At 46.0% G+C, this 25325-nt stretch overlaps 1 protein-coding gene across 1 annotated transcript; it reads left to right on the top strand.

Moving 5' to 3' along the window:
* Nucleotides 1-22964: 22964 nt before the first annotated feature.
* On the top strand, nt 22965-24969 carry LOC147726971 (uncharacterized). Its single transcript, XM_086963016.1, has 2 exons — nt 22965-23471; nt 23747-24969. Exons 1-2 carry the CDS (start codon nt 23051-23053, stop codon nt 24763-24765), a joined length of 1440 nt encoding a protein of 479 aa, XP_086819142.1. The 5' UTR covers nt 22965-23050; the 3' UTR covers nt 24766-24969.
* Nucleotides 24970-25325: the final 356 nt, after the last annotated feature.

The following is a 25325-nucleotide window of genomic DNA, read 5'->3' as shown; positions in this document are numbered from 1 at the left end:
TTAATGACTTTTACTTGCACAGGTAAAGAAGTAAAGAGGGTTCCAATTTTCACCCATCTTTGATGATAGAGGAACTTGGGGACCACAACACAAGACAAAAAGCAACGCAGTAGCACGTTCGGCTGCATCCCTGTTAAGCTTTGCTAAAAGGTTGGGGGCCCGACCAATGGAGGCTATTCTTAAAGTATACAAAGCCAAATGTTTGGCTATAGCCTCCTATGGCTCAGCTATCTGGGGTTACAGCAAATCTGATGACATCCAGAAGGTGGAGAACACATTTTTTAGATCTTTGCTCTCTGTTCCCCCGTCCACCCCCACTTTTACAATACATTCAGAGTTAGGTATGGGGTTTGTGGCAGATTTAATAAAATCTGCACCTGTAATTTGCTGGTTAAAAACATGGCTTAACCAGGAAATCTCCTTAAATCATCTAATTCTTAAAGACTGCCTTGCTCGGGACAGAGCTCATAGAGTCCCATGGTTGGTTTATGTTAAAGCAATGCTTATGAGTGTGGGGCGCATTGAGTTGTTTCATTTTCCAGAACGTATAAAAAAGGAGGTTGTCTTGGAGATAAAATGTGCACTGGTAACCTTTTCATGGCAGAGCGGGAGGAATTAGAGTTGAGAAAACCATTTGTTAGAAGGAACTATGCACTCATAACTGTTCCAGGTCCTGAACCTTATCTTGTTTTTGTAACCAGACCATTTCAACGTTTTCTCCTGACTAGATTCCGTTTTAATCTGATACATTTTATGTTGGGATCTTATCCTAATTGGGATACTCCATCAAATGCTAATCCATGCGATTGCGATCACTTTTCTATAAAGGACACACTCCATTTTACCATGTTCTGCGAACACTATGCACTGATTAGGAAAAAATATTTGTTACCTATTTTACGGGAGGCAGGCTTTTTACAGGTCAAGCCAGCACTCCTGTTTTTACAACTTTTATCTAGTGCGCGCATAACATTTCATGTAGCAAGATTCTTAGTGGCAGGTTTTGGAATTAATAAGAAGTGCTCTAATTTACGATTCAGATCCATTGCAATCAATTTATATAAGTAGCCTTGGTGCCTTTTTAAACTCTGAAGCTGATTTTTAAATGGAATATTTTATACTTTTTAAAATGTTTTATTGAACACATGAGATATGTTCATTTTAAATTTGATATGTCTTTACCTTTTATCATTGTAATTGATTGTAATCAAATGTATTGTTGTATTGTATTAATTGTGATTATTTGTATCTGTGTCTTTTTCTGATTTTTATTAATCGAATAAAAGTGATTGACTGACTGACTGGTACATGGACCTGTTCAATTGGGCTACCCTGCAGCCTTCATTAAGTATGTGCTCTGAGGGGTGCTGGGATGTGGGAATCGGGCAGCACAAGAAAGGCACAATTTACAGAACAACGAGGACAAATGAAGGGCACAATTACAGAACAATGAGGAAAAAAGAAAGGCACAATTTAGAAAATGACAAGGACTAAAAGAAAGGCAAAAATTGCAGACTTACCTGTACATAAAGATGGGACAATTTACAGAGAAAGGGATAATTTACAGAATGGCAAGCAGCAAGGGGGAGCTGGTATATGGGGTTGCACTGCAGCCCCCATTAGGCAGGGTCTGAGAAGGGGGAGGGGTGTTGGAAGGCGGTAAGGGGAACGCAGGAAGCCGGCGGCAGGAAACAGGCAGCACAAGCGGGTGAGAACTAGAAAGGCAAAATTCACAGAATAATGAGGACAAAAGAAAGACACAATTTGCAGATTGACGAGAACAAAAAGAAAATCACAATTTACAGAACAATGAAGAAAAAAGAAAGACACAATTTACAAAATGGGGAGGACTAAAAGAAAGGCAGAAATTGCAGACTTCTGTGAACAAAAAGAGGCACAGTTTACAGAGAAAGGCACAATTTTCAGCATGGCGAGCGGCTAGGGGCAGCTGGTAGACAGACCTGATCAATGAGGTAGAGCTACGACCTCAATCAAGTAGGTCTTGGGCAGGGTGCTGGGAGGCGGGAACCAGGCAGCAGGAAGCAGGTTGCAAGAAGCGGGTGGCACAAACGGGCGGGAACAAAAAAGACACAATTTATAGAATAACAAGGACAAAAGAAAGTCACAATTTACAGAGAAAGGCAGAATTTACAGAAAATATCGAGGGGGATCTGGTAAATAGTAAATATTTATTTTTCAGTTATGAATTATTTCAGTAACTTATTATTATTAAAAGCGTTGTAACAATTTTTTTTAATTAAAAATGAATTAAACTCATCTTAATTTATTCTATACTTTACTTTTAATAGGTATTAATGTTCAATATTTGTTTTTAAGGTTGGAATTTATTTTTTATTCAACTCCAGAAAAAGAATTGTATTTTAATTAAATATATTTCTATTAATTAAAGTACAATTTCAAAACCAACTGAATAGTCATGTTTATTTTTTATTTTGTTCTACATTTCAAAGTTAATATATGTGATACATTTTACATTAAAATAGAATATAAAAATATTTTAATAGTTGTTTTCAAGATAAATAAATTTTTTGATTTTCCATATATTTTACCACGGGGAGACTCTGTGTAGATTACAATATGATAAAGTACAGGAAAAAATTAAAAGTTTATATTAATAACAAAGAATTAGATTTTCTAACAATACTTAATTTCTGTGATAGGCAGCATGCTCTGGGAAATGTTCCCTAATTACCCGTGTTTCCATAATTATTTTCTACATCTGGGTCTCTAATCACAAAAAGATGTCCTGCATTAAAAACCTTATGTGACCATTTTTTTCAAAAAATGTTTTAAATATTTAATTTTGTCTTACACATTACACTTGCCAAAGGTTAGCTAAAGTCAACATGTCAATTTTTTACACCAGCGTGAATGAGAAATCATCCACTGGCAGAGTCAGTGTCCCGGTCCTGAAACCAAAATGTTCAATCATCAAAAGAGGCTCTCACCTGGCTCTTCCCGACATGTTAGTGTATCCTCGTGCTCACCTGTTTTTCATCTGAGGCTGACGGTCTAAAATCTAAAAGCGCCAGGATACCCGCAGGGTGACAGCATGCGCTATATAAAAAACGATATACAATACAATACAATACAATGATCATAAAGCTTTATTCAATCTTAAGCAAAACAAAGATCTTAAAAGCACAATACATCCGTGATAAAACCTAAAATTCATCAAAAAGTTCAGTTTAAAAAACATAAAATTCCACATACACCTCAATATTATTATACATGGCTAAGACTTTTCATTTTCTTTATAGAAGCCCAAAGGAAGTTGGCTACTACTAAGCAAATGAAGGGGTTACCGAGTATTTTAAGAAATCTGAGGGCTACTCTACATTGTCTGTAGTTGTATTGTCTCAGGGCCGGTAATATGTATCTAGCTCTTTCCATTTTTATACAATTCACAGAAAAGGATGATATGGAGGTGTTAGAAGGTGTTTCTGACACTGTTTCGCTTTTTGAGTACTTATTTGTTAAGCTTTTACTGTGGGAGAGCCTCATAAGTTGGGACTCACCCACAGTGAACTCATCATGATAGAGAATGTATGTGGATTTTACTGGTGTCCCCCTAACTTGACTAGGTCGCTGCGCTGCAGCTGGAGTAAGGGGCACTGGGCTGGTTACATGCAGACACATGTGTACATGCATGCGCACACGTGTTCCGGGTGAGCAGGGGAGATTCCTAGCGTGTGCAGCCCAGGAGCAGCTATAAAGTGAATGGTGTGGCAGGACTTATGCAGAATTGGGTGGTGACATGGAATAGGCTTTATAGAGTGGGAAGAAATATGCCAGTGAAAGTCAGTGTGTTTTACTGTTTTCCCTTCGTTATTCTTCTATGGGGATGTGGAGCCCATGTGCTAGTTTCACTTTCCTAAGGCCTACAAATTCCAGACACATACTAAAGTCCATTGTAACTTGTGTGAGAATGTAACAGGGATTCTGCGCAAAAACACAGAACTGTGCACAGAGACTTAGGACCTCATGAATTAGGGTGTGCCAAAACTCACCTTAGTACCCAAAATCCCCTACCAGACTAGCAATCAGTGTCACATTAGCTCTTCGTCCTATAGAAAAGAAAGCAATGATTAGACAACCTAGAAAATGCGACTTAGGACCATCTCAGGAATGGTGGAAAGTGAGTACACTCTTTTGTTATACGTTCATACCAGTCCACAATAGGAGTAAAATAGAGACACGGTAAGGGTAAAGTGTTTATTTTAACGACGTGATCTCAAGCGCAGTATTTCAATCAACATAAGCATACATATGGTTAAGAATAATACAGACAGCATGGTTACAATTCCATAAAATACAAAGGGAGGAATAATATTACAATGATAGTGCAAACAGGTGATAAAAGCGCCTATTTAATGCCCCCTCCCTATCTAGGAACTATGTATTATATAACTATAGAAGGTCTCTGGAGTTTTCTTAGGGGGACCCCATTTACCTGTCCGCTCAGTAAGTGTAAATTACATCAGGATCGGTTAGTCTCTCTGCATGCCTGGAATCTTCCAAGTGTGTTCAATTCTGACAAGTGTGCTATGATAAAGGCGCCAGACTCCTACTCAGCTTGCAGCTGCCAAATTGTTGTGTCTAGAATGTGTTACACGGACACGCCGATAAACAGGCTCGCACGTTATGATAACCTTGGCGGCTCAGCACTCACTGTACAGACTCGGGACACGATGTATGTCTAGAGATGTCGAAAAACAAACCTTTTCTCATGCATCATCCATAATTCGCAGACTCTAAATATAAATCTTCAGCATTGAAGGCAGCATAATATTTCAAATCAGTAAACAAAGCTTCAACAGCTTTAACATCCCAATCATCAGAGTGAATATTTTGTTTAACCACATCCCCCATAGAAACTCGGAGTACATTGGGAACATTAATAACCTCTGTGGGACCATGAATCTGGAACTTTACAGCATTCCATACTATCCCATCTAAAATGGGCCAAGCAGTTATATTCACAAATGTCTGGTCCCTCTTCATGATGTGCGGAGAGGAGTGGGGAGCCAAAATTCTCATATTGACATTCTTTCTTCAACATTGATAAAAACGAAAAAAAATGTACCACAAATCCTATGGACATGAACAAAAAAATTGCAATCAGCACCAGCAAAATGTAAATCCAAGGAGGGATCAAAAAATGTTTTTTAAACCAGGTAGCAAAAATCGAAACTTTTGAAGGGGTCTTTGATGTGGATGAGCCAGTGTCAAATGAAAAACGGGATTGACTAGCCACATGGGTGACCAAATCAGGCATAGACAAATCGGTTGGGTAAGTATATTCAGTGTCATTAAGAGGATCACCAGCAGGTAGATTCAATATAGGATTCATAAGTGGACTCATTTCAATGGCAACATCAGGCCCGATGGCAAGATCCGGGGCTAAAAAAGAGTGTTGCACCATTGCTGGACACGAAGCTGCAGGCGTCATACTATATAGTATCGGCCACCCTGTGTAGTTTGACATGGTCAATTGAAATGTAGCTGTTCCCCTTTCACCCAGGAAGAGGAGGTAAAATGACTGTTCTTGTACCCTGCACACCAAGCACAGCAACTGGAGCTCAATAGGAAGGACCAAATTCTTCCTTGTTGTCGATCTTCTCTCGGACCAGTTCTCCAACCTGGGGTAGCCAGCCAACTACCGGAATCTGCAACACAGCTTCAGACGTGGAGGGCAAGTGTTCCTTTGCAAGACTGTGTCTGGTCTTTTTTAGGTTCTGCAAAACATTAGAATGTTCATCTACGTCAAAGGATGCGGCTCCCGCCGCCATGTCTAGACCGTCAAGGTCCAGAACAAACATCTTGATGCCAAAGAGCATTTCGTATGGGGTCCGCCCACCCAGAGACCTTCTAGGGAGATTATTAACTGCACGTTGTACTCTATTTAAGTGGGTGAGCCATCCTCTGCCAGCACCTGATACCTTCGCTGTCAACGATTGCTTTAAATCACGGTTCATCTGCTCCACAACACTTTTGCCCTCAGGCCTGTATGGAGACGAAAATTTGACTTGGACCCCCAATGAACCCATGGCATCCTTGTACGCCTTAGAGGCGAACGCTGGACCCTGGTCCGAATGGAAGGTGCCACATGCAAAAATTCCCACAAAGACACGCAAATCTCTTATGACAGTTCTGGCATCAGAGCTCCTTTGAGGCCACACCCCCACAAAGCGCGTGCAAGAGTCAACTGCTACTAAGATGTACTTATACGCAGTATCAGAGGAGAAAGGACCGCAGTGATCTAAATAAACACACGCAAGTGGCTTATTAGATATGTACAACTGAGTTCGCGGCGGGCGTGTAGCAGAAGAAGGCCACCAGTACCGTTGTTGTAGGAGAGATACAGTAGCTGGCACGCAGGCATGTGCCTAAGCCATCCCGGCGTGGGCTGCCGTGATCAAAGCCTGTCTGCGGTCCGCGTTGGGAATCAGTCTGTCACCAACATCAATAATGCTCACATAAGGAACTTTATTGGGACTTAAGTGATGAGAGTACTTTGAAGGGAAACTCTTAGGATAATTATCTCCCTTCTCAGTGGCGGCAATAGCTGCCAAGATGTCATCATCAATCTTACCTTTGGAACATGTAACTGCTGCCACTGCAAATGTTGCTACTGATGTCTTCGCAGCCTCATTCGCAAGACAGTTGCCAACAGCGTGAACTCACATGGGCTGATGACCCAAAGTATGAATTACAAAAACGAGCGGGAGACATTCTTTAAGCTCCGCCACTCGAACCCAGATCATTTTATGTTTAATGTGTGACCTTTGGAGTCACGATAATCATTTTGAGTCCAAAAGGGTAGATTGTCATTGAAAGACTGTACACAGTTGTAAGAATCACTCACAATAAGAGTAGTGAAACTGGGGTCCGTGTACTCCAATGCAAGCATCAAAGCACGTAGTTCTGCTAATTGGGCGGTACAGTCCCCTAATGTCTGCGTATGCACGACATCAGTCTTCAATTCACCATCCACCATCGTACCAACCACAATTGCACTGTCCGCTGAATACGGATGTCTAGAACCCGTAGACGCTTGCGCACTGCCATCAGGGTAAATGATGCAACGAAAATCCTCAAGTGGGTGCAGAGTCAGAAGAACAGGATGAACAAACTCATACTGCAAAAACTCTTGAGTCTGCAAAGAGGAATCGAAAATTAAAGTTATATCCAGGTATGTCAAGGATGTAGCCCATTGTATCCACCGAGGGTGCAAAGCCTTGGAATTTGGTACACTGGCCTTCATCACTGCCTCCAAGGTAGGATACAGAGTAACAACCACAATGTGTTTTCCCTGCGACAGTGCACATTCCTTAAGAATCTCCATTTGCACTGCTGTCAAAACTTTTTCCACAGTGTAAAGCCGCAACTCGGCCGAAGTGTACAGGTGTGCCTGCAAAGATTGCAAGATGGCTGAATGTTCTGGCAGCCAGCACGATTTGGAAAAAGTAGGTTGTATCAATGCATAGAGCGATTTGATACGCTGGGCATATTCCGGAATGTATGTACGTCCAAAATTCAGAAAGCCCAGCAAGGATTGTAGCTTTTTCAGTGTTGTGTGAGCGAGCAAAAGAGCGCATTTCTCCAAGAAGTGAGGAGCCAAGCCTCTACCTTCATTGTTGAGCTCGTAACCCAGGAACAACACTGTGCATTCTGCAATGTGTGATTTTGCAAACTTGAATTTATAGCCAAAGTCCCCAAAACGGCAAATGATGTGGTCAACACGGCACAGATGTGGCTATAATTAGTCGTCCATGAGATAAATGTCATCCACATACGAACATGCATCTGCGTCGAGCCTCTCAAGCAGAGAGACTATTCGCGCAGCAAAACTGCCTGGACTGTTCTTGTAGCCCATGGCCAAACGAAGAAATTTGCGTTTTTTGCCTCCACAGGTAAAACTTGGCCACTGACTACTAAGTGGGGACAAGTTATGGGCAAAGAAGCCATTGGAAATTTCAAGCGTGGTTTTGAACCTTTTACGCACAAGACTATTCACTAGAGCAGAGTTGTGAGTATTCTGCACCGCTCATTGACGACAATGTGAGTTTAAGTGGTGATAAACCAATACCAAACGGTACTAGCCATCTGGCTTAGTCACAGTAAAAAGTGGGTTATTCATCGGAGACACAGACGTTTCAATTACACCTTGATATTCCAATTGTTCAAGGATTTTGGCCACAGAGGCTTTCACCTCACGCCGTATGGGGTATTGGGGTTGTGGCTGTGGCATTGACCGCAAAGGGATCTCATGTCGCGGGGAAAATTTGTCCCATCCACAATGAGTATGGTACAACGCCAGTGCAAGCGCCTTAGCCCAATCTTCTGAAAATTGCAGTGCCTGCTACTTCGGCACAGTGTGTGCAAAACCGGGGAGGATCACTTCCTCCCCTTGTGGAGCGGCCAAGACAAAAGGTGGGGGCCAGTCGACCTCCGCCAACAAAATGTCATAAGTAGACGCTAGATTTTCCCCAAAAAAAACTTTTATGGTACGTTCTATGTCACCTTCAATTACAAGGACTATTTCATTAAGTCTTTCAGGGGGAGCCACTCTAGTGTATGCTGTCTCAACTACAACAAAGGTGTCAGTCGCTGTCACCTTCAGTAGTGGACGCAGCGCCTCTCGAATGATGGTAATCTCCGCCGCGCTGTCCAGCAGGGTCAGAGCCCATGTCAGATTCCGAAGCTGCGTTCTCACTATCTGTGGCATATCTGGCTGTTACAGCAGCAACTTTCTTCTTCTGAAACTGGGGTCTTTCACGTGGCGACTCGTCCTGCTTGCCTTTTCGGTCAGCCTTACAAGGCTGCTCATGGCTCTGTTGGGCACCTTGACCTCTGCCGCCGCCTCCTCCACCGGTGGCTGTTACTGATGTTTTCTGCAAAGAGCGAGGAGAACATTGTTCAGGAACCTTAAACCTATCAGGCGACTTAATAGTACTGCAGTCGCACAAATCATATTTACGCTTAACAGGGGCAGGTGTCGGTGAAGCAGGATGGGAACCCTGTTTCTGCTGCTGCTGCTTCCCCTTTTTTTTGATCTTACTCCAATTTTGTTTCTGAACTTGCGGGCGGTCATCTTTATCGGACGACTCTTGCTGAGTTTGCTGTTGCTTTTCTTTCTTCGCGAAAGGCATAACACCTAAACTATTACGGCCTACGGTCTTATACACCTCAGTAATAATTTTCGGCAACTGATGGGGTTTATCTGCGTCAGGGACCTCGTGAAGAGCATTAGCGACCTGAAAACTTACAGGACTCGCTTGACATTAGCAAGGACGAGATCACGTACCATAACAAACGCTCCCACGAGGTGCATGCCCAACTCCACTGCTGCTTCTGATCCGTGCTCATCCTGAACACGATTGATCACAGTGGGAGAAACAGTCAATGACGGGGTGCCAAAGCACCTAGTATAGACTGCCGCAAAAATCACTCCCCAAGTTGTACAATCAGTTACGTCAGGCACTAAGTCTTTCTGCAAACTCACTGTAAGAATCCTGTGTTTCTCAACAGGATTAGTATTTGGGAACACTACTTCCAGTTGGTCAAATTTCTCGGCAAGTCAAAAAGGCATTTCTTTCTTATCTTGGGGACGCTTGCCCACGACCGCATTAACCATGACGGGACTAAGTTTGAGTCCGCCACTGCCAACTGGATGCGCTGCACCACCCGGGGCCCCACCCGGGAGGTTGCGAGTAATGTAGTGAGCCAGACCCCTAATAACTGCAACCGAAGAGGCATATGGGGTCTCAGTTGTTGGGTTGTCAAAGCACCCGCCTGAGGATGCGGTGTGTAAGCAGCCAACACAGGCCAAGTAGCGCCTGGAATTGACAACGGTCCTTGTCTGACCGCTGTAACAATGTGTGGGAGGGTGCCATTAAACTAAACGGCATGCTGCCAAACAGAAATCAGAATTTCTACTGTCCGATATGGAGCGTACACTGCAGGGGGGGTGTAAGTGTGAAAAACACCAGAATTAGCATTCACCGCGGGAAATGTGACCCATGAGTAATACAACTCAAACGGGTACGCCACGTCAGCAGAGACTACAAAAACCACCGCCTGTCCCTCTAGAGAAACAAGGTATTCCTGCAAATGATTATGCACAGCTACACGACTGTGTGCCGGGATATCAACCGAAGCTATATCGAAACAGTAACAGAGAAGTAAAATACAATACAATAACACACAACTGGGTAGTAATTCAAAAAAGAAACCTTTGAGAAGTATCAAGCTTGAATCAACCTATGTGAATATAGGTAGTTTTTTTTATCCGTCACTACCGTCAACCGGAAACGATAGTGAGGGGGTCGTAGACTGATATAAGCACTACTCAAGTGTCTCACAATAAGACCACACTGGCTGGCGGCGCCATGTAACAGGGATTCTGCGCAAACACAGAACTGTGTACAGAGACTTAGTACCTCAGCGAATTAGGGTGTGCCAAAACTCATCTTAGTACCCAAAATTCCATACAAGACTAGCAATCAGTGTCACATTAGCTCTACGTCCTATAGCAAAGAAACCAATGATTAGACAACCTAGACCATGCGACTTAGGACCATCTCAGGAATGGTGGGAAGTGAGAACACTCTTTTATTATACATTCATACCAGTCCACAACAGGAGTAAAATAGAGACACAGTAAGGTTAAAATGTTTATTTTAACGACGTGATGTAAAGCGCAGTATTTTAATCAACGTAAGCATACATATGCATAAGAATAATACGGACAGCATGGTTACAATTCCATAAAATACAAAGGGAGGAATCATATTACAATGATAGTGCAAACAGGTGATAAAAGCGCTTATTTAAAGCACCCCCCTATCGAGGAACTATGTATTATAAAACTATAGAAGGTCTCTGGAGTTTTCTTAGGGGGACCCCATTACCTGACCGCTCAGTAAGTGTTAATTACATCAGGATCGGTTAGTCTCTTTGCATGCCTGGAATCTACCAATTGTGTTCAATTCTGGCAAGTGTGCTATGATAAAGGCGCCAGAATCCTACTCAGCTTGCACCTGCCAAATTGTTGTGTCTAGAATGTGTTACACGGACACGCCGATAAACAGGCTTGCACGTTATGATAACCTTGGCTGCTCAGCACTCACTGTTCAGACTGGGGACACAATGTATGTCTAGAGATGTCGAAAAACAAACCTTCTCTCATGTATAGACCTTCGGGAAAGCTAGTTCAGCAAAAACAACTAAGAAGTGTTGTGTGCAAAAAAGCAGCGAAAGGAAAAATGGCGTTTAAACTCCTAATAAGCCATGCTAACTTAACATGTACGCAGAAAGAGGCCCATAAACCACACTACAAGAACAGGTATTCTGCAGAGTCCAAAATCATATCTGTACTGCTTTTGGGTCATCCATAACACTCATTTTACTGTGACTCAACTCATAACCAGGGTTTGGCTAGGGATTATCCTGGCAGGCTGGATTAATGACCTTTCTCCCAAGAGCAAAGGCCTCCTCTCCAAAGAAGAGAACATAGGTGGAGCTACAGGCTCATCTATCAGCAGCTGTCACTGGGTGCCAGGCACCATGCTGCACAACGGAGAAGGCAGTGTGGGGGAAGGTGCTTACAAAGACCATGTGGCAGGAGACCCCTGGACAATGGCATATTGAACCAACCTAGAGGCCTGGACAGGAAGAGGGAGCAGGGGAAGTGAAGTGATGTGTCGCTGTTTGATAGGACAAACAGAAACTTCCTGCCAGCCCCCTCCCCAAACTTTAAAAGTTTAAAAACTGTTTGCACAGGAAGAGAAGCTCTCTCTGGGGTGTGGTCTGCTGAGGCAGAGGGTGCTGGAGCCTGGAGCAATGGGCAGTTGGAAGGAGGAACACCCTGACTGTCCCAGGATTCTGAACAGCGCCAGGAGAAGAGACCAGGACCAGTGCGCAGATGCAGGGGCCTCTGCACAGGGAGAAGAGAGGCCCAGGAAGAGAGCCAGGCGAAAGGCTGGTGCAGGGAGCCAGTGAAGGCAGCTCCCTGCTGAATCCCCCCCCCCATGTAAGACAAGGGCAAAGTGCTCCCAGTGGCTGGAGAGCGGCACCAGGAGCAAGAGGAGGCAAAAATGGTGCAGATCGTTACCCTGTGGACTGCGATATGCCCCCAGAAGGTAGGAGGCCTTTGACCTCCAAGAAGACCAACGACGAAGTGCGTGGGGCTCCGCCGCCAGTCTTGAATGTGCCCCCGGGGTGGGTCGGGTCAAATGCTGCCCCCAACAGAAGATAAGACGGGGAATGCTGTCACTCTCCTGTGAAGATCATGATAAAGGGGCCCGGGATCCCAACTCCAGGCCTCACTGAAGGAGGGGGGTGCTGTCGTGCCCCCCACGAAGATGGTAGTCAGAGAGCGCAATCGCACTCCCAGTGAAGAGGCCCCCGCGGGGTGCCGGGAGCCCACCCTAGCCCCCGCCATAAATGAAGCCAGGGAGCGCCGTCGCGCACCCCGTGAAGATTTCATTGGGGGAGGGGCCTGGGACCCCATCTCCGTGCCCCGAAGTGATGGAAGGAGTGGGGGATTACCGTCGCACCCCCCCTCTGAGGTCCAGCGAGGTCCAGCGAGGGCCAGAGGAGCCAGAGAAGTCCTGCTCAACTGCCCGCCAGAGCGGGCAGACTAGAACTGCGTTGCCAGCTCCCATGGCAGCACGGAGGGTGCTGGCTGGGTGCCGGTGGGGGCAGCCGGGGGTCGGCTCCCCAAGCTGCCTTACAATATGAAGGCATGCGGGGGTCCCTGGTGGGACCGGGAACCCAAAAGGACAAAGAGGAGGTGCCAAAGAGGAGGTGTCAGGGGCCTGGGTTGGACCGGGCCCAAGAAAATAGGCAGATCGGCCAGGGGTGGGCTCCCCGAGCCATGCCTCTCAACTGGGGGTCCGGGTGGGACCGGACCCTCCCCCAAACGATCAACAGGGCCAGAGGCACACATTCCGGCTCTCCCCAAAGCAATCGGAGAGCTGCTGCTATAATATTCATGGAGAACACGGAGAAGCGCCTCATAATGCCCTGCAAGCCCAGACCGGCCTGCAAGGGAAAACCGCCTTGTTTCTGCTCGTGGTGGCCCCAGGAGGATGTGGTCATCACCAAGTGAGTACCAAGGTGCAGGGGGAGCTGCAGGAGTAACACAGTCTCCCCCAAAACGAAGAAGAGAAGTCCCTCCCTAAGTCTCATGGGGACTTAAAAAGGATAACCCCTCAAGGGCTTAGCCAGCATTTTAACTCTTCCTGGGCTGGAACTTTTGTTCTACAGCTGGAGGAGGATTGAGAAGTGCACCACGGGATGAAGGACTGACTTGAGGAATATCTGGAGAAGAGCATTCCCTGGAGGTGAAGAGGTGTAATTGCACCCGTAGTGCATTTACCAATGTTGTTTATTTCAGAGGGACTGAAGGTCACATGTGTGATGTGAAGTGCCTGTGTAATGTGATGTCATAAGCAAAGTGGGGTTATGTTGCCAGACATTTCTGCTAGGGTGTCTGGCTGTATGTGCTTAATCCTGTGATTTCATCTGTGATGCCTTTAGGGGCTGTAATTGCAACGCATTCTAATGTCCAAAAAATGTGATGAGAACGCTCATTCTAAAGTGATGCTTAAACATGTGTTCTTGCTGCTGCGCTTGGGTGAAGAACCCAGACTCTTAGCCCGTAAGATGTAGAGGTGTATACTTCATGGTCAGTAGGAAATTCTCAGTCAGGGTTTCGTGTCACCAGGGCAGGTGTACCAATTTTAAATGCTAGTGGGTCGCCACTTGGATGAAACCAGTGCGCAGGGCCCTCGCTCCAGGTTAAGTTCAACTAACTGCATTTGGGGGCAAAATGATGTGCTTACAGGGGAGTGGTGGTACTAGACCCCACCCCCCTGAGGGAGGGGTGGAGGTGTTATACAATGTCACAAAGGAATTCCAACAGCTTATGTATATTTGTAAATTGGTGCATAGTATTGAGTAGTGTGTGTGTTTAATAAATGTACTCTTACTTTTGAGTACAGACTGGACAATCAATTATTGAGTGTTATTGCTGCGCACCTGTAATGCTGATTACTAGCCCACACCACCTCACGTGAGTAAGCCTCAGACTGCTCTGCAACTCTACACTCTGAGAGTCCGGCGCTACAATTGGGTGTTTGGTTCCCAATGAGGGGCAAATGTAGTCATGTTATTTGTGCAGGCCTCACAGATACTGCCTCTTTTTCCAACAGAAGGTTTGATTGTTCAAAGACTCCATCGCATGGGCAAACGTTCAGGTCACAAAGCTTATGTTTTCCTGCCGGCTAACCCAACATCAGCGTTAATAGATTCCTACGAAATCTTGCTAGGATGAATCTGTACTGTAGATTCTGAATTTCCTCTAGATAGCGGTAGTCGCCCTCTGCTTGAGTCAGGAAGTTTTGATATATCCTCACTGTTGGATTGACTTTGTTTATCTCAGTACGTTCTCGAACCAATTTAGCCAAACAAAATTCTTTTCAAAGCTTCTTAGATATTTGGAGGCATTCACTACGGTTTATGTACAAATCCTCCAGACCCAAAGTGCTCAGGGTCGACCTTACATAATGCAGCCATCCTATTTTATGCATATTGTCTAGCTCAAGTCAATCCTTTATAATATGTTGTGTTAAGAATAGCGTGTTCTTCCTCCAAGTTGAATGCCATAGAACTAAAGGGACTATCCTTACCAAGTCGCTAATATAAGGGACATACAATTACTCATGGCAATTGAAATTGGAGCATGATGCTGGGAGGGAGATCATCCGCTTCAGAAATGTATCCTCTGTAATCTGCAGCTGTTCAATTTGAGACATGCCTCCCATCGCCGCTCCATAGGTAGTTGCTGAAAATGTTTTATCCTTATAGAGGCTCTTTATGACTTTTATAGGTCTGGTTCCCAGTTTCTTGGCAAGTGTACTATTGGCTGCCATGCTACACTATATCGATAACACCCTATTTGTGACCATATGGGCCCAGGTGTGACCTTTATCAAACATAATTCCGAGGTAAGGGAAAGAATCTACTACCTCTAATTTGCGGGTCTCTAAGTGAAAAATGGTGCTTTCCCATGCCCTGTGGGGTTTGCTATTAAAATAAACGGTTTCGATTCTTTAACCTTTAAATCAAGGGAAGTCATAAAGGAGGCATAAGCAGTTATCATGTGTTGCAAGGCCCTGCCTGTTCTGGCCACTAGGACACTGTGGTCTGCGTATGCTAGTAGTGGCATAGCTAAAGACCCACTTTTCCGGATATTTGGAGTTGTACCCGCCAATGCTACCTCAATCCTATTCTTGTATAATAAAAACAGGAATGGTGGAGGATGAATCCTTGCCTAACCTCCCGTAAAATCCGGAACAAGGGGGTAAAAGACCCCGTCCTTACCATACCGCACTGAAGCAGTGATCTGGGAATAGAGCTGTCTGATAAATATAAGAATTGGGGGGTCCACACCCATGGCCTCCATTATCTCCCATAGCTTACTCTGGTTTATGCAATCAAATGCGGCTGAGAGATCCATGAAAGCCATGTAGATTATTTCCCCTTCATCCTGGGTGTACTTCTCAATGACAAGGCTCAGGTTCAAGCACTGATCTATCAAGCCCCTTCCCCGCTGGAGGCCACATTGGGCCGGAATCAGTATATTTTTATCACAGGCCCATTCATCCAGCCGATGTAATAGTAGCCATCTCATTAGTTTTGAGTTGCTATCTAGAAAAGATATGGGCCTATATTTGCCTGGCTCACCTCTGGCTCCCTTATTATAGATCGGGACAATTACTCTTGTGCTCCACGATGTCAGGGGGGCAGCCTTAACTATAGCACCAAAAACATTCTGCAGTAAAGGGGCCCATAAAACATATTCTTCAACGAAAAGATCTATTGGGACCCCGACTGGGCCTGGGGCCTCCGGCCTGCTGCACCTTTCCAGTCCCTTTATTATTTCCTCAACAGTAAACACGAGGGGCTCTAAATAGACCGGAAGGGCGAAGACTGCTCAGTCATCCGAGTTTTCCCTGACCCAAAAATTGTCTCGAAGTGAGCCACTTCGTCCTTCTCCCAAATGGGTGAGGACATCCTCTCCCAAATGGGATTCCAAAGTTGGATCTCTGGTGTCCTTAAAATAGGGCCTGTTTACCACCGTCCAGAAATCCCTGCTATTATTGGTTAAAGCTGCCCTTTCTAATTGTTTCCAGGTCTCTTCTTTCACGTCTATTTCACTCTATTGCCTAAATTCTTTATATACCTTACAGAGTAGCTTTATCCTCCCTTGGATTCTACGGGCTTCTTTCAGGGCTTCATGGGGAGCTTTTAACGTTTGAGAACAGGAACGATCAAGCCAGCACTCAGCCGGAGCCTTGTTTGAGTTTTTATGATGGAAAAGGCCCTTTTTTATTGCCTCTAGTAGTTTCGTAAAATCACAAATGAGGGGATAATCGGAAAGATTTGTATCCAAACAGTTTTGTATACAGTCCATATTTTTTGTTAGCATTTCATGAATTATATTTACCTTATCTACGCTAGCCCATTTTAGTTGATAACCATTCTTTCTTACTAGAACCAGAGTCTCTATGATTTTGATTTGCCGCTCACACGGGAGACCTAATGCTATGGAGAGGGAGAGGATGGCTTGATCTCTAAAAGTGGTGAATGTGGAAGGAGTGCTGGACAGACTCCAGGTAGTCCAAAACACGGCAGCCCGCCTTGTCCTAAATGCCCCTCCTAGAACAGCATCGAAACCTCTCCTCAACAAATTACATTGGCTGAGCATTCGACAAAGGGCAAAATTTAAAATATGCTGCATTATTCACAAATGCTTAAATGGACATGGCCCGACCTACCTGGAACAGAAATTCACTCCCTACATCCCCTCCAGATCACTAAGATCTAGTAAAAGTCTTCTGCTGGTAGTACCTCGTGTCAAAAAAACTAGGCACTGAGGGAAAGCACTATCTGTTGCAGGACCTACACTGTGGAACAGACTTCCGCTGACCCTCAAACTCTGCACTGATCACCTGAAATTTAGAAAACAACTGAAAACTCTGCTTTTTACAAATGAGATCTAGTTCCATTCATTGTACACCTTCTTCTGTTGTAAACTTATCCGGTACCAAAGCTCAGATATCCTCCAGTTAGAGTCGATTCCAGCGCTATACAAACTCACAACTAAATAAATAAATAAATAAATGTTGACTCCATTTGTGTCAATTTCCCACCAAGGATTTTGGAGGTTAGTATGAAGTCAATAGTTGACTTGTAGTCTTTGCGTATAAAGGTCTTCAATCCCTTGACCGCAGCGCAATTTCTGGTGCGGTGCTGGGGAATTAATGAGTGGGCGGGGTTCAGACGGCCCCCTGGCCGTCCTCTGCACACGCCCACTGTGATGTCGAACAGCCGGGGGCCGTCCTACGCATGCAAGGGGTTAAGAACTCCCCGGAAGACTTAGTCTGACTATACCTTATCTCCAGGTTTCTAATAGAGGGTATTCTTTTCAGGCTCTGACCGTATTCATGGTGAGGGAAATGGATTGCCGCGGCCCCAACCATATCCACAATACCACAAACAGGGTCGGTGGAATGTTTACCACCAAATGCATATTAGCTCGAAAGGTGTTATTATAAAAAATTATCAGTAACCAGTCCTGTTCCCCTGAGCCTTCTAGTAACAAAAAATGAAACAACACAGCCCTATATCACTCAACCATTATTCAAACCCTCTTGCTGGTCAGACTACAAACTCAAAAAGACTGAATATTGTAATTTCTGAAAGAAACATGTCGTACCATCAAAGTGACACAATATCCCAGAGCAGGTGGCAACTGACCTCCATTTCAACCGGAGCATGCAGGTACAGTGAGTGACTGCACCCTCTTGCAGTGGGATGTCTGGGAATCCCTGGACCATCGTGTACCCCCTTACAAAGCGTGACCTCTTGGAGCACACTGATTTTGCTCCCCGGTGCTCAGGGTCGGATTGGGATCACAATTTGGCCCGGGCACTGATGAAAAAAGTGGCCCACATTTAAGGGGCGTGGCCCACAATTAAGGGGCGTGGCCCACATTCAAGGGGCGTGCCCTTTCATGAAACACCATTTGGTTACACACGTCAATGTCCTTGAATATTAGATGTAAATACATTAAGAATTTGGACAAGTATGGTAGTGCACTGTCCAATGACCAGCTGAAAGAGGGCACCAAAGAGCAGAAATCGGATTATAAATTCAAATCTGTTCCGAACAGGGGCCCAAAAATATGTTTGGGCCAGGGCCCCCAAAATCCTTAAGTTGTTTGGCACAGACAAGGAATAAAAGTGAGAGGATACTGTTCTTGCACAGGACACAGGGCCAAGGTGACAATGGCGCCATGCTAAGCAACTAAAAAAACAGCAAGGCCCCTTTCTGTCACAAAAATATTCAAGCCCTCCAGGGAAGGAGCACCTAATAAGCAGCGAAGCCCCTGCTATTACTAGCCTACTCTGCCCTCCCCAGACCTTCAGCTCAGGAGCACATGAACAGCAGTGAGGCCCCTGCAATTAGTAAATTAATCAACCCTCCTCAGCCCTCCAGGCCTCAGGGCAATGTCCTGGCAGGGGAGCACAAAACACAGCTGCTGGGTCATTGATGGTAGCCAGGGGGAGGCTGAGGTGAAGATGGTGCAAGTTGCAAAGATCATCTGGCCCCCACAGTGAGACCCATTCTTCCTCGCCCACTATGCCCTGAATGTGAAGGGCTGTGGGCGAGGTGTTAAGACTAACACTGTTTATGTGCTGCGTGGGCCCCACGGGGCCGAGGTGAAAATGGCTCAAAGGCCTGCGCAACACCTGGCCCCCAGGGAGGCCGATTTTTTCAAACAATCACCCCCTCCCCAGCCACCCTCAGAGTGGATGCTTTGCAGGGCAGGGGGTGACTGCGGCCGCACAGTGAAGTTGCATTCATTTCTCTCTCTCTGTCTCCGTGCCCTCTCTGGGCCGTTTTCTTCCCTCCCCTTTCCTAGTCCACAGGGAGCACGAAGACAGAGACAGAGAAATGAAAGCAGCTTCACTGTGCGGCTGGGAAGGGGGAGAAAAAAAAACGGCCACAGAGGGCACGGAGACACCGGCCCTTCGGCCGATGCCCGAATGCCCGCATTGCCAATCCGCCCCTGCCGGTGCTCCTGGCAGTGTCTTTACCTCTACGCCCACATTGTAATAACTAAAATGGTTTCCCTCATTTGGATGGGCTGTGCCACATGCAAATGAAAAAACAGCCCTATGAAATTATGTCACCATAACGTTTGTGCAAGATCAATCTGTGTTGCAGGAAGAGCAGTTCAAGCATCCCCATATCCTTCTGTAATACCAAAGTGTACTGTGTGAGCAAAATGTCAGTGCACACGCTGCACTTTCCATAATAAGATCTCAGTTGTTTCAAAACCACCACCACCCTCACCAACCCCAACAAAGATTTTTTTGTTTACAAAATGGAACACTTTCACAATAAAAACAATTCAGTTTTAGAAAGTTATAGGTCTAGCCGGAAAGCTATTAAATTTCCCTGAAGGTTGACGGTTCATCAAGTAGAGATTATTTTCCTCCAAATCGTAATATCCACACTCAAGAGAAACAAGATAGTTGGCCAGTCCTCTCTTTGTCATGCTATAAATCTATAGAACCCTCTCCTAGTGGGTCTTTGCACCAAGCCGAGCTACCTAGTGGCACACCTTGTCATCTAGCAACATACCTTTCACTGTGGCCTGAAGGATCTGTTTATTCTTCCTGCAGGATCTGTCAGATAGCAAAGGGATTCTAAACACTTGACTATGGATATAGCTAAAAGAAGGTGTTAAATGTTCTAAATAACAATGCATATGACACCATTGCCAAGAGAAAGCGCAGAAAAATGCCACCTTGCACCAGCCCTGCCTCTTTCAGCCTATCTACTATATCTTTCACACATCTGTTAATCACCACAGGACACTATTTCCAGACAGAATTTGTAACAGCATTGTAATTATTTCTGTCCTACCACATTTTCCTTCTGCTCAACACCATTCTAACGCACTCTCGTGCATATGCACAAAGAAATGGGGCAGCGCTGTACTGCAGTAACTTTTACCACGATGCACTACGTCATTTCTAAAACCCAGTGATGCGCGGTATTTACAAGAATACGGCGCACTCCTGTGTTTCCTTGCGCCGGAGCTAAAAAGAGCTGCCTAGCCCCGACACAGATACCTTTGTGCCATAGTGCATGGTTACTTGAGTTGCTGGGATGAAGGGACACCTTCCTTCAAATAAACAATCAATATTGATGATTTGCTACTTCTATGTGTGCTGAAAGCACACATAGAACAAGCAAAGAGAAATTAAAGTATTTCTCCTTGTTGCGCCAATCTTTCGCCTGCTTTTGCATGCTGTTAGTTTTTGGAACTGCCTCAGATTTACACCTCCTTATAAAGCTGAGTGAGGCAGCGTCAAAAAGCAATGGATATTGCAGTGGAACGTCCACAGCAACATCGATTGCACGCCCCTTGCACGCAGATAACAGCGTGAAAGGGTAACATATTTACAAATCAGCGTTAAGCCACAAAAAGTGGCTTTCCCGTTACTTTGCAAACATGAAGCTGGGCATTGGGACAGCGGAACATTGAAAAAAGTGATGACGCAGTCCTCTTGTACATGATCCCTGAAATAAACACCTTAACTAAGCTCCACTTTGATCTATCAATACATTGTAAATCAGCTTTCCTCTCCGTCAGGGGTTTCAGAAGATGCTTCAATCTTTTCTTTACATTTCCTCGCAATCCCTAATGCGCCCTGAGAAAGTTCACATCGGTGCAATCCAAACAGGTGCTCCACGAGCCTGTGACTCACTTGTTTTGCGGCGATAGTAGGTAAGTAGGTGTATTATTAAAGCGGAGCCTCGTTACAATTGATCACTCTTTTTTTATGCAGGGGATATAATTCATCCAACAAACTCCCAGCCAGAGACTGATCCGAAGGGAAGAGAGCAGAGCGTAGCACGCCCACTCCCCATGGCTGCAAAGTGGAACAGATGGTGCAATTACAAGCTAAATTTACTGCGTTCTGGTTCCGAGAGGAAGCAGCATAATTAAGCATGGGGTGGTGGATGGCATCACGTCAGATTGTTCGAGGTCCTTCTGAGAGCTAGTAGGTACTGACACGTTTTATCAACGTCTAGCGTGCTGAAGAAACTAGGCTGATTTCCAAATAACAGAATTTGTGATTATTCAGATTACAACACCAATGTGTACACTTTCATTCATTCCTTATATTTTTACAAAGAGTTGTGGATCAAATTAGCAGCAGGGTCAGGGGTGCAACTGGTGAGGAGAACACTGCTGTAGACACCTTGGGCCAGATGTACGACCATTTGGTTTTGCAAGTCTCTGATTGCGATTTTTTGCACCTCACAAATAAGAGAGTTGCAAAATCAAATGTCCTATTGTTTCTGTGCCACATTTAGCGATTCCCAAACGGGTCGCAAATAGTTCAAGGGGTGGTGGCCTGCTGGGGCCAGGAGTTCACCATGTCTGTGATTGCATTTTAAGTAAAGCATTTTTTTTTTGTATTGCAGCCCGTCTGTCTTAAAAGAAAATAGGCTGCATTACAAAAATAAAATTAAAAAGTCTGCTCTTAAAAATGTTTTCACCCACATTCACAAAGGGGAAGGGGTCCCTTGGGAACCGCTCTCCGTTTGCGAATGGGTTACCGCCTCCACTACGGAGTCTGTAAAATATGAATGTTTCAATTCTGGTTGCAAAACATTCACACATATCAGTCCTATTCGGTATTAGCAAGGGACGCCCTAAACATGTTCTTTCCTAATACCGAATTCCAAAAGCAAAATGAGATTCGGTGACCTATTATCGAGTCGCATTTTGCCTTTTTTATATGGCAAAATGCATTTTACTGGGGATGTTTGCAACGGGTAAAATGCTTCATACATCTGGCCCTTTGAGCTTTATTATTTGAATCAGACACATATATGTATTCACTGGTGACTCTGGGAGAGGGTGGATGGGTCCCATGCTCCAGTTCCTTTAGATCTGCCTTCCCTACACACAACACAGCTGCTGAAAGTGCCAGGAGGAAACACAGAAAAAACACAGACACAGCACCTTGTCACACATGTTGATTTGTCCACCTACCCTCCATTTATTTCAAAGCACTCTGTTTACTTAACATGTTTAAATCTTACCTCTGTGTATGGGTTTATATAGCTACGTATTCATCTAACTAGATATGTACACACATAGTAAGTAAGCTGGCCCCACCATTTTTATCTGTGGCCCCATGTGTCCCCCCATCCACCAAATGTAATTTCTAGAAATGCGTCTGCATGCATTTAATATTAAATTACATATAGAGAGTATCTCCAGAGTAACCTTCTAACTTGCCCATTTCACAAGTAATTAGGAATATAGGGCCCGATGTAGGTAAACGCGATTTTCCGATTTCAAAATACCGAGGCGGGCCGAATCGGTATTCTGAAATCGGAAAACGATATGTAGGAAAAAAATACCGAATGAAAACCGAATCGGTCGGCATCGGTAATGAGAATCGGTACGTTCCGATTCAGCTCGTTCCGAATCGGAAATTACCGATTTGGCCAACAACGAATCGGAAAACACCGAATCGGCTCTCATCGAATCGGATAGTTCCGAATCGGCGAATACCGATTCGGTAAAAGCCGATTCGGTAAAAACCGAATCGGCAATCATAGACCCATGGCGAAAAAGCCCATAGGAATGCATTGCATGAACCGATTCGGCTTTTACCGATTCGGATAATACCGAATCGGATTTTACCGATTCGGCTAATACCGAATCGGTAAAAGCCGATTCGGCAATAGGCGATTCAGCCAATGAGGTGGCTCCCCCTCCCCCACCCAAACAGGGAGTGGCAACCCTGGCAGGTGCAGACAATTAAGAAGTTTCTAGAAGTTACTGGAAAGCCTGCCTGAGCCCAACACACAGTTAGCAGCAGTGGGAGAAGGAGGTTGCAGACTGAACAACAGCAGAATGGCAGATCAGGCAGGAAGCCAGAAGTCCTCCCAAAAGAGGAAGCCCAAATTCACCACCACAGAACTGCAGGTGCTGGTTGAGGAGGTGGTGAGGGTGCACCGCCAGCTCTTTGGCAGGCTGTCCCTCAACGTGCCAGACAGCACGAAGAGGAGATTGTGGACCGACATCGCACAGAAGGTCAATGCTGCTGGAGTCACCCCCAGGTCCATTGAGGAACTAAAGAAAAGGTTCTACGACCTCCGCAGCCTCACGAAGAGGAAGCTGGCCGAAATCCAGAGGCAGGCTGGACACACCGGAGGAGGCCAGAACCCGGCGCCACCCCTCACCGAGCTGGAGGAAATTGTCTCCAGCACCATCGAGAGGGCGAGCATCGTAGGGATCGGGACCCTGGACAGCACTGCGATGGCCACAGCTACAGGTAAGAAGCATGCGCATCATGACACACCCTACCAGACACCTCCCCATTAGACACAATGCATAGGCAAACACCAGCACTGTACTGCCACCAACATACAAGAGACAAGCATCATGGTACATGTAGTCAGCAGAAGTTAGCCAGATATGTCAGTGCAGAATCACAAGACAGGAAACAGTGTGACACGGTGTAAGGAGATGCAAGGACATGTGGAATGCCATAATTGTACTGCCTGTAATACATCGGCACTCAGTTTACAAATGCTTCTTTGTACCTAGGGGCACCATCAGGCAGCACCACTGTGGCAGCAGAGGGAGCCTCGACATCTACTACTGCAGTGGCAGGGCCCAGCACCAGCCAGCCTGGCCAGGAGGAGGAGGATGAGGATGAGGAAGGAGACACCACAGGGCTTGGAATGGAGGGAGTCCTGGTGATTGATTTCCAGGCAGTGCACTCCCCAGTACTGCCCAGCTCACCCCCCTTGCAATTTTCACCATGCAACTCCCCAACAAGGCAGACCATTCCGCCGACAACAGCTCCTGCCACAACCGTGGCCTTGCCACCCGTCCTACCTGTCCTGGGAGCAGGGGCACCGGGACCGGCCAGCACCACACCACCACCAGTGGCACCCCAGCCCACTCAGCAGGCCGGAGGCAGCAGTGCCAGACGCCGTGCCACCACCACCACCACCACCACTGCTGCACCAGCACGGGAGGGCAGTGTGTTCCTGGGCCTGGAGGGCCAGATGGTCAAAATCCAGCGCCAACAGGCCAGATCCACCATGGCCTGCCAACGCCAGCTCCTGCAGCACAACCTGCAGATGGGGGAGTTGGTGAAGGGGTTCCAGGCTGTTGTGGACAGCAACAAGGAGGTGGCAGCAGGGTTGGGCAGGCTGACCACTGCCATCACCCACTCCTCTGCCAGGCAGGAGGAGCATGAGGTTGCGCGCAGGAGGGATGCCCGGGTGCTCAACCGGGCCATGGCCCGCCTTGCATCGGCGACCGCCCAGCTGTGCATCCGAAGCGCAAATCAGGAGTCGGTGCAGAGTCAGCAAACGGCTGAGCTGACCAGGGGGATGGCCAGAATCACCACGGCCATGGAGGCCATGTTAATTTCAAACGCCGCCTCCAATCCTGCCCTGGACCTGGGTGATGCTGGAGACAGCAGCAGCCGCAGCAGCCCGGCCAGCGCTGCATCAGAGCCAAGGAGGAGCACCAGGCGATCCGCTGATGCTGCAGGCCATTCGGAGGGGGCCGGGGGACACCCCAGTGGGTCTGGAAAGCGGGCCAAAAAATAGGCTGGCAAGGGGGGATGATCATACCAGGACCCTGGACTTTATTTGTTTTGACAGACTCCATTTTTTAATGCACTTCAGTGATGTAACTGTGGTGCATCACTATTAAAAATTTTATTTTCCAAGCAACATTTAGCTGTCTTTGCATCTGTACTCAGTCAGAAATAGTTCTCAGTGATCTCCTCACGTCTGTATCTGCCATCACATGGCGTACACACCCCAGCTGGCTGTGTCAGTGGCACAGCTTCGTCGTCGTCATAGTCCTCGTAGTCAGACAACTCCACCTCAGTGCCCTTCTTGACCGCAAGGTTGTGTAACATTGCACATACAGCTATGATCTTGCAGCAGGTGATGGGGGTATACTGCCTTGCACCTCCACTCTTGTGCAGGCATCTGAATCTACTTTTCCAGATGCCAAAGGTCCGTTCCACAACATTCCTGGTGCGTATGTGGGCCCGGTTATACCTCCTTTGGCTGGGTGTGGAGGGGTTGAGGTAGGGGGTGAGTATGAATGAGCGGAGGGCATATGCACTGTCGCCTGGAAGAGAAAGGGGTCACATTAG

Source organism: Lissotriton vulgaris, chromosome 3_1 (assembly GCF_964263255.1).
Source record: "Lissotriton vulgaris chromosome 3_1, aLisVul1.2, whole genome shotgun sequence".
Taxonomy (NCBI): Eukaryota; Metazoa; Chordata; class Amphibia; order Caudata; family Salamandridae; genus Lissotriton; species Lissotriton vulgaris.
This window is presented reverse-complemented; position numbering and strand designations above follow the sequence as displayed.